The sequence below is a fragment of the Erinaceus europaeus genome, chromosome 7 (genome assembly GCF_950295315.1).
Source record: "Erinaceus europaeus chromosome 7, mEriEur2.1, whole genome shotgun sequence".
Classification (NCBI taxonomy): Eukaryota; Metazoa; Chordata; class Mammalia; order Eulipotyphla; family Erinaceidae; genus Erinaceus; species Erinaceus europaeus.
In genome coordinates this window covers 12,496,000-12,510,778 of record NC_080168.1, presented here as the reverse complement: position 1 = coordinate 12,510,778, position 14,779 = coordinate 12,496,000, and the positions used below count along the sequence as shown (strand labels likewise).

At 51.5% G+C, this 14,779-nt stretch overlaps 1 protein-coding gene across 2 annotated transcripts; it reads left to right on the top strand.

Moving 5' to 3' along the window:
• Positions 1–1,087: 1,087 nt before the first annotated feature.
• On the top strand, positions 1,088–13,266 carry NMUR1 (neuromedin U receptor 1). Of its 2 annotated transcripts, none has more exons than XM_060193771.1 (4): positions 1,088–1,140; positions 1,172–1,223; positions 4,549–5,515; positions 12,248–13,263. In XM_060193771.1, exons 2-4 carry the CDS (start codon positions 1,221–1,223, stop codon positions 12,715–12,717), a joined length of 1,440 nt encoding a protein of 479 aa, XP_060049754.1. In that variant the 5' UTR covers positions 1,088–1,140; positions 1,172–1,220; the 3' UTR covers positions 12,718–13,263. The 2 variants fall into 2 exon arrangements, with proteins under 2 accessions (XP_060049754.1, XP_060049755.1); XM_060193772.1 differs by having other exon boundaries at positions 1,090–1,140; positions 4,630–5,515; positions 12,248–13,266.
• The last annotated feature ends 1,513 nt before the right edge of the window (positions 13,267–14,779 follow it).

The window sequence follows — 14,779 nt, the reverse complement described above, 5'->3', positions numbered from 1 at the left end:
TGGGGGAGTGAGGATGCCAGGAAGGCAAGTGGGTGCAGATGCCTAATACCAAGCTAGAATCAAGAGTGTTCTCTCCCTCCCTCCCTCTCTCCCACTCTGTCTACCTCCATATACATAGCTGCTCTATCTGCCACCAGTGTTGTTACTGGGGCTTGGTGCTTGCAGAACTCCATGGCTCCTGGTGGCCTATTTATTTACTGAATTTTGACAGAGGTAAGAGACAGAAACAAAAGACGAGAGAAAGGGAGAGAGATACAGAAAAGAGAGACACCTGCAGCACTATTCCACTGCTCATGAAGCTTCCCCCCTGCAGGTGGGAACCAAGGTCTTGAACCCAGGTCCTTAAGGTAAAGTGTGTGCTCCATAGGGTGCTCTGCCAGTTGGTCCTGGGGGGGGGATAGTCTGCTGAAGGTTTCTGGATCCAGGGTTTCTTGGGGCTCAGAATGGTGCTGGCTGAGGGAGGTGGCACTGGAGGAGACAAGGACCTGGACTGGGGGGGAGGGGGCTGGAGGACCCCAAGAAAAGACACTGCTGTGGGGGTGGAAGGAGAAGAAAGAGCCCCTACAGGCAAGCTGGGGAGGGGAAAGACCTTTTTTTTTTTTAATCCCCAACATTTTTTTTAAAGACTTTATTTATGAGAAAGATAGGAGGGGAGAGAGAGAGAGAAAGAACCAGACATAACTCTGATACATGTGCTACCGGGGATTGAACTCAGGGCCTCATGTTTGAGAGTCCAGTGCTTTATCCACTGCGCCACCTCCCGGACCACACGGGGGGGGGGGGGATTTTGAGGAGCAGGTGAGCCTGGAGGTGAACCTGAGGTGTGGTGGGACAGGGGTTGGGGGACACTCTCATATGGGGTGCTGCTAAAGGTAGGCACTCCCCTGGGCGGGGCAGCTGTGACCCCAGGTAACGCTGACTTCCTCTCTCTAAGCCTCGGGTTTGAGGCTCCTGGGTGCGGGGATGCTTCTGGAAGGTCCGGGAGGGTAGTGGGGTTCCCGAGTTAGGGAGGTTCTGGGTGCAGCGGCCCGCCGCGCGGGGAGGGGGAGCGCTGCCCCGCTGCGGGCGGGCGGGGCGACGACGGGGCGGGCTGAGAGCGGCTGGAAAGCCGCCAGTCGGTCCTGGGCTCCCGGGGCGTGTGTGTGCGGGTCGCGGGGTCCCAGGGCGCCAGACCTGCGCTCTGCGGGGCTCGGGCGCGGGTGTCGCCGGCCGGGGACCGCATGGTAGGTCTCGGGGCGCTGGACGGGGCGCGCGGGAGCGGGCGCTGCGCGGGGCTAAGGAGCAAGGACCCGACCTCCCCGTCCAAGCGCCACCTCCCCGGGGACTCGCGTCCTCCCGGGTTATTTCTGTCTCTGTGCCGGCCTCCTTCGAACCCGGGCCGGCTCATCCCCGGGCTCCGGCTAGTCTCGGCTCCAGCTGGGTTGGGGGGCACGCGGGAGGGTCTGAATGCATGAAAATATGCCTGGATGCTAGGACCCCTAAGGCCCTGGGGCACGATTGGGGAGCCACCCAGGAGTGACCGGGGTGACGCCGGGGGAGACTGCGGAGCAGGCAGGGGGAGAGCAGCCGGGGTGGGGCTGGAAGATGCTGGGCGCCAAGGGCCTGGGCGGGCAGGGTGAGCTGGTGGGTGCTTACAGGAGAGGGCTCGAGGGTCCCTGAGTGGATCCCTGGCCGCGCCATAAGCCAGAGCCGAGGGGAGCACGGAATGTGGCGGCGGGTGCAGTGTAGAGCTGTACCCTTGCAATCTTCGAATCTTGTAAACCACTATTGACTATTTCTTTTTTTTTTAAAGATTTTAAAATTTTATTTATGAGAAATATAGGAGGAGAGAGAAAGAACCAGACATTACTCTGGCACGCACATGTGCTGCCAGGGATCGAACTTGGGACCTCATGCTTGAGAGTCCAAAGCTTTACCACTGAGCCACCTCCCGGACCACTTTTTTTTTTAAGATTTTTTTTTTAATTAATTAATTTATTTATTTATTTATTCCCTTTTGTTGTCCTTGTTGTTCTATTGTAGTTATTACTGATGTCATCGTTGTTGGATAGGACAGAGAGAAATGGAGAGAGGAGGGGAAGACAGAGAGGGGGAGTGAAAGACAGACACCTGCAGACCTGCTTCACCGCCTGTGAAGCGACTCCCCTGCAGGTGGGGAGCCAGGGGCTCAAACCAGGATCCTTCCTCTGGTCCTTGTGCTTTGCGCCACCTGCGCTTAACCCGCTGCGCTACCGCCCGACTCCCTAAGATTTTTTTTTAATTTGACTCACTATTTTCTACTATATTTGATAGGACAGAGAGACATTGAAAGGGGAGAAAGAGAGACACCTCGTGAAGTGCCCCACCCTGCAGGTTGGAAGTGGGGGGGTCTTTATATTTTTTAAATATTTATTTATTCATGAAGAATTATAACGATAGAAAAAAAGAACCAGACATCACTCTGCTGCATGTGCTACCGGGGATTAAACTCGGGACCTCAAGCTTGAGAGTTCGATGTTTTATCCAATGTGTCATCTCCCATAGTAGTTGGGGGGGGTCTTGAATCTGGGTGCTGACACACGGTAATGTGTACACTCAACCTGGTGCACCACCACCAGGCTCCAATCACTATTTGTTTTAATGAAAAAGAGGGTGGGAATAGATAGCATAATGGTTATGCAAAGAGACTTTCATGCCTAAGGTTGAATCCCCCAATCATCAAAGCTGAACAGTGCTCTGGTTAAAAAAAAAAAAAAAAAAAAAAAGGCTTGGAGGAAAGGGGATGGAGAGGTGAAACAGCAGAGCAGGGAGAGGGGCCAGGAGGGATGACCTGGGACTTGAGGGTGGGGGGCAATCTTTGACTTTGACTTTCCTACAAGCCACTTGCCCAGTCAAACCCAACCCAACCTCTGCTCAACCGTGCCCGCTTTCCCTTTGCCTGTGGGTCGTGGGGAGCTGGGCTGGGCAGAACCAGTGCTGGGACTGTGCCAGGCACACGTGGCTCTCTCACTTAGCCTTTGCAGGATGAACAGATCAGCTCTCTGAACGCAAACTCACAGGGTGGGGTGGGGAGACTGAGGCATGCACAAGGGAGGTCACAGTTGAGCTTGGCACACCAACATACGACTCAGGCAGATCTGTGTGACTCCCCGTAACTCTCCAACCCCAGTCCCTAACCTTTGCATCCTATGCACTGGCACTGAGACCCTGGGGGCTCAGACCCAGCTCAGCAGCAGAGCAGATTTACATGCCTGAGGTCCCGGGGCTATGCCAGAACTGATTAATGCTCTTCCCTCTCTAAAGTAATGAGAGAGAAGGGGGCTGGTGGTGGCACACCTGGTTAAGAGCATACTTTACAGTGCACAAAGACCCAGGTTCAAACCCCTGGTCCCCACCTGCAGTGTGGGGAAGCTTCACAAGTGGTGAAGCAGGGCTGCAGGTGTCTTTCTCTGTCTCTTTCCCTCTCTCTGTTCCTCCCCCTCTAAATTTCTGTCGCTAATAAATAAATAAATAAATAAATATATTTTTTAAATAAAAAATAAAGAGAGATTGAGGACTGGAGCTAGATAAAAGAGGGAAGCCCAGAACTGGCAGCACCCAGGGTATAAAGTATGCCCACTTCAGCACCTGGGAGAGCAAAGAGACCTAGAACATCACTCTGGCATATGTGATACCAGGAATCAAACCTGGATCCTCATGTCTGAGAGTCCAGCACTTTACCCACTGCACCACCTGCTGGACTGCTATTCATTTAAGATTTATTTATTTATTGGAAAGAGAGTGAGGAGGAGACAACACAAGCCTTATGACACTACCTCCCAAGCTATAGGATGGGCTATTTCACTTCTTGGATGACTGAAGATTTTTCTTTTCTTCTCTTTTCTTTTTCTTTTTTGCCCCCAGGGTTATTGCTGGGGCTCGGTGCCTGCACCACGAATCCACTGCTCCTGGAGACCATTTTTTCCCCTTTTGTTGCACTGTTGTTCCATCATTGTTGTGATTATTGTTGTTGTTGTTGTTGCTGTTGTTGGATAGGACAGAGAGAAATCGAGAGAGGAGGGGAAGACAGAGAGGGGGAGAGAAAGACAGACACCTGCAGACCTGCTTCACCGCTTGCAAAGCGACCCCCTGCAGGTGGAAAACCAGGGGCTCAAACCAGGATCCTTATGCTGGTCCTTGTGCTTCGCACCACGTGCGCTTAACCCTCTGCGCTACAGCCAGACTCCCGGATTTTTCTTTTCTTTATTTTTCATATGATTACTAGTGGGCTATAAGATTGTAAGGTGACAGAGACTCTCTGGTTCCACACCACATCCACCATCAAAGTTCTTTGTCCCCACCCTTCCACCTTCCAAAGATAACCACCATATTTCTCAAAAGTCTTAGAAACAGCTTTTCTGTGTGTGTGTGTGTGTGTGTGTGTGTGTGTGTGTGTGTGTGTGTATTTTCCAGTTCATGTATATCAAATCTCTAGATTCCACATATGAGTGAAACCACCAGGCAGTTAATTGTCTTTCAACTCTTTACTTGCTTGGCTCAGCATAATCACCGAGGTCTTTCCTTTCTCAGCACCCGCGGGCCCCGGCTTGGGTACAGTGCGGGCAGCACGGGTCCCTGGTGACCTCCGGGGCATCTCTCTCCTTCCTCCAGGCTTCCCTCTGCCACAACTGCTCCACCCTGGCTGGTAACCCGTTCCTGGGGCGAGCGGGGAGCCCGGCAGCCTGCAACTTGAGCGAGGCCCCGGAGGGCTTCCACCCGGGGGACCTGAACCTGACGGACGAGGAGCTGAGGCTCAAGTACCTGGGCCCCCAGCGGAGCGACCTGTTCGCGCCCATCTGCGCCGTGTACCTGCTGGTGGGCGCGGTGGGCACAGTGGGCAACGGGCTGACGTGCGCGGTGATCCTGCGCCACCCGGCCATGCGCACGCCCACCAACCTGTACCTCTTCAGCCTGGCCGTGTCCGACCTGCTGGTGCTGCTGCTCGGGCTGCCCCTGGAGCTCTACGAGCTGTGGTGCAACTACCCGTTCGCGCTGGGCGCCGGCGGCTGCTTCTTCCGCACGCTGCTCTTCGAGACGGTGTGCCTGGCCTCGGTGCTCAACGTGACGGCGCTCAGCGCCGAGCGCTTCGTGGCGGTGCTGCAGCCGCTGCGGGCCCGCCGCCTGGGCACCCGCGCCCGCGTGCGCCGCGTGCTGGGGGCGCTGTGGGCACTGGCGCTGCTCTGCGCGCTGCCCAACGCCAGCCTGCACGGCCTGCGCCCGCTGGAGCTGCCCTGCCGCGGCGCCGTGCCCGACTCCACCACCTGCGCGCTGGTGCGCCCGCGGCAGCTCTACAACCTGGTGGTGCAGGTGACCACGCTGCTCTTCTTCTGCCTGCCCATGGCCACCATCAGCGTCCTCTACCTGCTCATCGGGCTGCGCCTGCGCCGCGAGAGGCTGCTGCTCCTGCCCAAGGCCAAGGGCGGGGCTCGGGCCCGGGAGACCCAAAGGCTGCAGAGGCTGCAAGACCGGGGTCGAACGCAGGTGACCAAGATGCTGTGTAAGTGCCAGGCTCTGGCTGCGCTTCTAGGAGCTGGGGCAGGGGGTGTCTGGGCATGAGTGTGGGGCTTGGAGTGACAACGTCTGTGTGTGCATGCACAGCGTGTGTGTGTGTGTGTGTGTGCACAGCGTGTGTGTGTGTATGCACACCGTGTGTGCACAGCGTGTGTGTGTGTGTGTGTGTGTGTGCACAGCGTGTGTGTGTGTGCAGTGTGTGTGTGTGTATGCAGTGTGTGTGTGTGTGTGTGTGTGTATGCACAGTGTGTGTGTGTGTGTGTGTGTGTGTGTGACTCTTTCATCTGCCTGCACACGCTTGGAGATGACCCACAGAGACACTCACACCACAGAGGGTAACAACTCCTCCCTTGATCAGATAAGTACATTATGGGGCCTGGTGCACAAGAGAAATGTGGGGGGTCCCTTTGCTGAAGTTATCAAGGTCCAAGGGTGTAACTCAGAGTTAGAGCCCGTGTTTTTTGCATGTTTGAAGTCCTGGGCTCAATCTGTGGCAACACACACAGTTTTTTATTTTATTGATTTACAACCACAGCACTATTCATTTCTGGCTTATGGTGGTGCCAGGCATTGAACCTAAGACGTTGGAGTCTCAGGCATGAGATATGTATATATATATGAAATGAACAGATACATAGATGGGTAGAGTGGTCCAGGAGGTGGCACAGTGGATAAAGTGTTGGACTCTCAAGTATCAGGTCCTAAATTCAATCCCCAGCAGTACATGTACCAGAGTGATGTCTGGTTCTTTCTCTATGATTTCTCCTGAATAAATAAATAAAATCTTTTAAAAAATAGATGGATAGATAAATAGATGACTAGATAGATAAGATACCTACCGTATTTCTTCACCACTTGCAAAGCTTCTCACCCTGAAGGTGGGGACCAGGAACTTGAACAAGGGTCCTTGAGCACTGAAACATGTGAGTTCAACCCAGTGCACCACAGCCTGGCCCCAACCCCATGGAAGTCTTTTTTGCATAACCACCTGCCTTGCCATCCAGACCTCGAAGCACTGGTTCCAGCCACCAACCTAGTGTGCAGCAGGGCCAAAGCCCAGGGGGAATCTTCTATGTGTGTTGTCTATTCTCTCTGTCTCTTGACCTGAAAAACTCAACCTACAGTGGTGACACTGCACCTACATAAAGCTTCCCTTGCCCCTCCCAAGCCTAGTAATAACAGGGCTGGAAAGACAGAATAATGGTTATGCAAGTAACTTTCTAGCCTGAGGCACCAAAATTCCCAGGTTCAATCCCCAGCACCACCATAAGCCAGAGCTGAGCAGCATTCTGGTAAAAATAAGTATTTAAAAGTAGGGAGTTGGGTGGTAGCACAACGGGTTTAAGCGCAGGTGGTGCAAAACGCAAGGACCGGCATTAAGAATCCCTGTTCGAGCCCCCGGCTCCCCACCTGCAGGGGAGTCGCTTCACAAGTGGTGAAGCAGGTCTGCAGGTGTCTTTCTCTCTCCCTCTCTGTCTTCCCTTCCTCTCTCCATTTCTCTCTGTCCTATCCAACAACAACTACAATAAAAAACAAAAAGGGCAACAAAAGGGAATAAATATCAAAAATATTAAAAAATATATATTTGAAAGTAATAATAGAAAAAAATAATAATAGCAGGCAGGGATGGCAGCATAATGGTTATGCAATAGACTCTCATGCCCCAGGCTCTGAGGTCTCAGGTTCAGTCTCCCACACCACCATAAGCCAGAGCTGAGCAGGGCTCTGGCAAACAAATAATAGTAGCAACCGGACCAGCAGATAGCCTAGAGGTCCCTGGTCAGCACTAAGGGCACCCCATGGATGGGGGAGGCTGCCTGGATTCTCTCTCCTTCTAAGTATGTAGGGTAAGAAATTGGGTGGGGTGGGGGGCTGAGGAAACAGCATTGTGGTTCTGCAAAAATATTTTCATGCCTGAGGCTCCAGTCCCAGATTCAATCCTCAGCATGACTATAAACCAGACTTGAGCAGTGTTCTGGTGGGGTAAAATAAAAAAAAAAGGTAAGTTGGGTCAGGGAAGCTGCTAGGGATGATGGCACATGACTTGCACGTGTGTGACCCAGGGTTCTAGTCCAGGCACCACATGTGCTAGAGTAAAATGGTACTTTTTAATTTTTTTTCCTTTTTTGGGGGAATTAATGTTTTACATTTGACAGTAAGTACAATAGTTTGTACATGCATAACAGTTCTCAGTTTTCCACGTAACAGTACAACTCTCATGAGGTCTTCTGTCATCCTTTTCCAGGATCTGTATGAAATTGTACTTTTTTAAAAAAAAAATTTTTATTAACTTTATTTATTGGAGACAGCCAGAAATCAAGAGGGAAGGAGGTGATAGAGACAGAGACAGAGAGACATCTATAGCCTTGCTTCATAACTCATGAAGCTTTCCCCCTGCAGGTGGAGACCGGGGGCTCAAACCCGGGTCCTTGGGCATTGTAATATGTGCGCTCAACCAGGTGCGCCACCACTCGGCCCCTGAAATGGTACCTTCATCTCTGTCTCTGACTCATAAGATTAAGGATACACACACACACACACACACACACACACACACACGTAATTATTTTCAGAGCACTGCTCAGCTCTGGTTTATGGTGGTGCTGGGGATTGAACCTGGGACTTCAGAGCCTTGGGAATAAAAGCCTCTTACATAACCATTATGTTGTCTCTCCAGCCCAGGAATAATTTTTTTTAAAGTGTTATAAGAACATCAGACAAGGGAGTCAGGTAGGGTAGTGCAGCGGGTTAAGCACACGTGGAGGGAAGCGCAAGGACCAGCACAAGGATCCCGGTTCAAGCCCCGGCGGCTCCCCACCTGCAGGGGAGTCGCTTCACAAGCGGTGAAGCAGGTCTGCAGGTCTATCTTTCTCTGCCCTTGTCTTCCCCTCCTCTTTCGATTTCTCTCTGTCCTATCCAACGACATCAATAAAAACTACAACAATAAAACAAGGGCAACAAAAGGGAATAAACAAATATTAAAAAAAAAAAAAAAAGAAGAACATCAGACAATAGCCAGTTGAGTGCACACATTACCATGTATGGGGACCTGGGTTGAAGCCTCCTGTCCCCACCTGCAGGGTGGGATGGAGTTTCACAAGTGGTGAAGCAGGGCTGTGTATCTCTCTCTCTCTCTCTCTCTCTCTACCTACCTACCTACCTCTTCCCACTTCATTTTTCTGTCTCCATCCAGAATGAAAAGAACATCAGACAGCAGCAGCAGTGCATGGCAGCACAGCTGAGGCGACGCTAGCGCTGGTGCAGGTCGAAGCCCAGGGGCAGCATGTGGGCTCTGCCCTCCCCTCCTGCTCCATAGCCAGCCAGGAGGCCTGATGGTCACTGGGCTCCCCTCCCCTGGGGAGCTGCTCTTTCCTCAGTCCCCAGAAAAGATTCTGAGTGATGGACTTCGGGCATGGCCCTGCCTCCCCCACCCAGAGCCAGAGGGTGGCGGCTGGGGGCAGCAAGGTGCTGGGGAAACTGGGCGATGAGTCCTTCCTGTCCCTCCATAGGGACCACAGGTGCTTCTGTCTAAAACAGGCTCACCAGGGCTGCAGAGGTAACACCTGGTAGAGCACACCACCTGTCACGAGTGAGGCCTTGGTCAGAGCATCCCAGCACCAAGGGAACCTCCATGATGGCAGGGCAGTCCTGATGTCTCGCTTCTCTCTGTCTCCCTCCCTTTGTAAAAGTGAAAAGTTTACGAGGCCACAGCACACACAGAGGGGCTCCTCCAGCCTGTGTGTCCAGGGCTGAGTGCAGAGCTTGGGAGAATGGGGTGGATGTGTGAGCTGAAAGTTGAGGGCTAGGCTGGGCCACACCCAGATGGGCTGAAGCTCAAATGTTACTGAGGCCTGAACCATTTATTTAAGAAGAGAGAGGAAAGGGGGGGTGGGGTGGGCAGGTGGCGGTGTACCGGGTTGAGTGCACCTTACAATGGGCAAGGACTTGAGTTTGAGCCTGTTTGTCCCCACCTGCAGGAGAAAAGCTTTGAAGATGATGAAGCAGGTCTGCAGATGTCTTTCTTTCTCCCTATCTCCCCCTATCCTCTCGATTTCTGGCTGTCTCTATCCAATAGATAAAGATAATAAAAATAAAAGAGGTTTAAGAGAGAGATTGAGAACGCATCACTTTACCACATGCAGTACTGGGGATCCAGCTCAGGACCCCATGCCTGCAAGCTCACCTCCTGACACTTACTTTAATGTATTTTCCCTCTTGTTGCCCTTGTTGTTTTATTTTAAGATCCTTCACTTTCACGACAGAGGAAGGTCAGAGCTCCAGAACAGTGGGTGGCCTGGGTTTGAACCCTGGGCCCCTCCTGCTGAGTCAACTCCCGGCCCTAGAAAAGCAGGAGGGGACAGAGACGCCTGCGGCCCTGCTCCACCACTTCGGAAACTCCCCAGCTGGGGGCTTGAACCCAGGTTCTTGTGCGTAGTAAGGTGTACACACAACTGTGTGCACCACCACCACCGGCCCCCTCTTGTTATTTTTATTATATAAAAATTATGTGATTGGGAGCTGAGCGGTAGCGCAGCGGGTTAAGCCCACATGGCACAAAGCATGAAGACCGGCGTAAGGATCCCGGTTTGAACCCCGGCTCCCCACCTGCAGGGGAGTCGCTTCACAGGCGGTGAAGCAGGTCTGCAGGTGTCCATCTTCCCCTCCTCTCTCCATTTTTCTCTGTCCTATCCAAAACAACAGCAATAACAACAAGGGCAACAAAATGGGAGAAATGGCCTCTAGGAGCAGTGGATTCATAGTGCAGGCTCTGAGCCATGGTGATAACCTTGGAGGCAAAAAAAAAAAAAAAAAGGCCAGGCAGTGGCACACACTTGGTTAAATGCTCACATAACTGTGTGCAAGGACCCAAGTTCAAGCCTCTGGTCCCCACCTGCATGGGGTAAACTTCACAAGCGGTGAAGCAGGGCTGCAGGTGCTTCTCTCTACCTCTCTATCTCCTCCTCCCCTCAATTTATCTTTCTCTCTATCCAGTAATAAATTTTAAAAATTATGTATGGTTATACAAAAAGACTCTCATGCCTGAGTCTCCAAAGTCCCAGGTTCAATCTCCAACATAACCCTAAGCCAGAGCTGAGCAGTGCTCTGGTTAAATAAATAAAATAAAAATTATGTTATTGGGGCCAGGTGGTGGCACACTTAGTTAAGTGCGCACATTACAGTGAGCAAGGATCCAGGTTCAAGCCCCTGGTCCCCACCTGCAGGGGGAAAGCTTCATGAGTGGTGAAGCAGGGTTGCAGGTGTCTCTCTGTTTCTTTCTCTATATATAATCTTCCCCTCTCAGTTTCTCTGTCTCTATACAATAATAAAACATTTATTTAAAAAATTGTTACTGCAGTGGAGCACCTGTGGCTAGGTGCACACATTACAGTGTGCAAGAACCCAGGTTCAGCAGTGGAGCACCTGTGGCTAGGTGCACACATTACAGTGTGCAAGAACCCAGATTCAGCCCTCTGGTCCCCTTTTAGGGGGGAAAGCAGGATGGTAAAGTGGTAAAGCAGGGCTGCAGGTGTCTCTCTCTTTCCCTCTCTACCTCCTCCTCACTTCTTAATTTCTCTGTCTCTAGCCAATAATAAATTCATAAAAATATAATTAAATGGGAGCTGGGTGGTAGTGCAGCAGGCTAAGCACACATGGCGCAAAGCGCAAGGACTGGCGTAAGGATCCCGGTTCGAGCCCCCAGCTCCCCCCAAGCGGTGAAGCAGGTCTGCAGGTGTTTATCTTTCTCTCCTCCTGTATTCTCCTTTTCTCTCTCCTGTCTTCTCCTCCTGTCTCTCTCCATTTCTCTGCTCTATCCAACAACAGTTATGACAACAACAACTACAAGTGCAACAACAAGGGCAAGAAAACGGGGAAAATGTGGTCCGGGAGAGGTGGCGGAGTGATAAAGCTTTAGACTCTCAAGCATGAGGTCCCAAGTTTCATCCCAAGCAGCCCATGTGCCAGAGTGGTGTCTGGTCCTTTCTCTCTCCTCCTATCTTTCTCATAAATAAAATCTTTGGAAAAAAAAATGGGAAAAATGGTCTCCAGGAGCAGTGGATTTGTAGTGCAGGCACCGAGCCCCAGCGATAACCCTGGAGGCAAAGAAAAATTAAAAATATATATACATATAATTAAATATATATTACTTGTTCATTTGTTGAGCAGAGACAGAAATCGGGAGGGGAGAGGGAGACAGAGGCACAGAAACCTGTAGCCCTGCTTCACTGCTTGTGGAGCTTCCCCTGTGTAGTTAGGGACCTGGGGCTTGGACCAAGGTCCTTGCACATGGTAAGGTGTGTATTTAACCAGGTGTGCCACTGCCCAGCTCCTTTTATTTTTTAAATTTTTATTTATTATTGGATAAAGACAGAGAGAAATTGACAGGGGAGAGGGAGATAGAGAGGGACAGAGAGACACCTGCAGCTCTGCTTCACCACTAGTGAAGCTTTCTACTCGCAGGTGGGGACCAGGGGCGCTCAGAGCCCCTTCCAGCCTCTTGAAGCCCACCTGGGGCCAGCAGGTGGGGCGCTTCCTCACCCACCCCCATCTGGTGGTGGCAGAGTCAGCCCCGGCATCCATTTGCCAGTGCCCCAGGTGACAGCCGCGACAGCTGTCTCTCCCGATGGGAGCGACTTCCAGAAAGTTGCAGGGGGCGTGGGCAGCAGGAGAGGGAGCAGGGTGGGACCCCGGCCAGGCCCGAGCCGCCCTCTGCCCCCAGTCGTGCTGGTCGTGGTGTTCGCCGTGTGCTGGGCCCCGTTCCACGTGGACCGCCTCATGTGGAGCTTCGTGGCGCGCTGGACCGACGCGCTGCAGCTGGCCTACCAGTACGTGCATGTCGTCTCGGGCGTCTTCTTCTACCTCAGCTCGGCCGCCAACCCCGTGCTCTACAGCCTCATGTCCACCCGCTTCCGCGAGACCTTCCAGGAGGCCCTGGGCCTGGGCAGCAGGTGCCGGCGCCGGCGCCCCCGCGGCTCGCACAGCCTCAGCCGGGCCACCACGGGCAGCACCCTGGGCGACCTGGGCGGCCCGGTCAGCCGGCTGCAGCTGCTGCCTGAGGACGGGGGCCCCGAGGGGCAGCAGCAGATGGGCCCCCTCGGACCTGGGAAGTGGGGAGGGGGCCCAGGGATGCTGGAGGGGCCACAGGACCTGCATCCCCACCCCGACCCTGCAAAAGTACTATCTGCCTAACTTGTCCCCATTTCAGCTTAGGAACTGACAGGCCGGAGAGCTCAATGGGTACTGCACATGCCTGGGTTCAAACCCCAGCACCATGGGGGAAGACACCACAGCACTAAAGGAAGCTCTAGTGCTGTAATGTCTCTCCAGTTCTCTACATGAATGACAAGGTCAGTCCCATAATGGTGAAACTGCATGAGTGAGACGCCAGGCCCAGAAAAAAAGAAAAGAAGAAAAAAGCTGACCCAGGAGCTGGCACAATGGATGAAGTGCTGGACTTGAAAGCATGAGGTCCCAAGTTCAATCCCTGGCAGTGTATGTGCCAGGGGGAAGCTCTGGTTCTCTCTTTCCTCTCTCATTAATAAATCTTTTTAATACTTGATTTTTAAATAATTTATCATTTATTAGAGATAAAAATTGAGAGGGAAGGGGGAGGTGAGAGAGGATAAAAGTTAAACACTTGCAATGCTGCTTCACTGCTCGTGAAGTGTCCTCCTGCAGTGGGCGAGCAGAGGCCCAGACACGGGTACTTGTGCATGCTAACAAGCACTCGGCCAGGTGCACCACAGCCCAGTCCCTTATATAAACCTTTCTTAAAAAGAGAAAAGCGGGAGACCGGGGGGGGGGGGGGGGGGGGTAGCACAGAGGGTTAAGCACACTTGGCACAAAGCACAAGGACCGGCGTAGGGATCCCAGTTCCAGCCCCCAGCTCCTCACCTGCAGGGGAGTCACTTCACAAGTGGTGAAGCAGGTCTGCGGGTGTCTGTTTTTCTCTCCCCCTCTTCCTCTCTTCTCTCCATTTTTCTGTCCTATCCAACAACGATGACATCAACAACAATAACAACTACAACAAGGGCAGCAAAAAGGGAATAAATATTTTTTTAAAAAAGACTGTCTTGGTGGGTAGATAGCATAATGGTTATGCAAACAGACTCTCATGCAAAGTCCCAGGTTCAATCCCCCACACCACCATAAGCCAGAGCTGAACAGTGCTCTGGTTAAAAAAATAATAAAAAAATAAATAAAAAGGAAAAAGACTGTCTTAGAGAAAAAAAAGAGAAAAGCAGTGGTCTAGGAGATGGCGCAGTGGATAAAGCATTGGACTCTAAAGCATGAGCTCCTGAGTTCAATCCCTGACAGCACATGTACCAGAGTGATGTCTGGTTCTTTCTCTCTCTCCCCCTATCATTTCTCATGAATAAATAAAATCTTAAAAAAAAAAAAGAGAAAAGCTGGGGGTCAGGTGGTAGTGTAGCGGTTTAAACACACATGGCATGAAGCACAAGGACCTGCTTTGGGGGCCAGGTGGTGGCGCACTTGGTTAAGTGCACACATTATAGTGCGCAAAGATCCAGGTTCAAACCCCTGGTCCCCACCTGCAGGAGGAAAGCTTCACGAGTGGTGAAGTAGGGCTGCAGGTGTCTCTCATCTCTCTATCTTCTCTTAATTTCCCTCTGTCTCTATATAATAATAAATAAAACATTAATTTTTTTTTTTAATTTTATTTTTACCAGAGCACTGATCAGCTCTGGTTTATGCTGGTGCAAGGGATTGAACCTGGGATTTTGAATCCTCAGGCATGACAGTCAACATTAAAAATTTAAAAAAATTTTTTTATACACCTATTATCTTATAATTTTGTAAATCGATATTAAAATCACTAATAAAAAATAATGGTGAGTACCTGGTGGTGGCACACCTGTTGAGCACACATGCTACAGTGCACAAGGACCCAGGTTTGAGGCCCCCAGTTCCCACCTCAGGGGGAAAGTTTTTTGAAGGGAGAAGCAGGATTATAGTCATCTCTTTGTATCTCTCCTTCTCTCTCACTCTCTCTTTTTTGTTTTTTTTTGTTACCATTTTTTAAAAATTTAAGCAAAAAAAAAGGATCTTGGTTCGAGCCCCCGACTCCTGAGTACCTGCAGGGCGGTCGCTTCATAGGCGGTGAAGCAGGTCTACAGGTATCTTATCTTTCTCTCCCCGTCTTCCTGTCCTCTCTCTATTTCTCTTCTGTCCTATCCAACAATGACAACATCAATAACAATAGTTACTACAATGATAAAACGAGGGCAAC

Coding starts and splice junctions, on each gene's coding strand:
- NMUR1 (XM_060193771.1), top strand. Junction 5,516..12,247: donor GCAGGTGACCAAGATGCTGT/GTAAGTGCCAGG, acceptor CTCTGCCCCCAG/TCGTGCTGGTCGTGGTGTTC.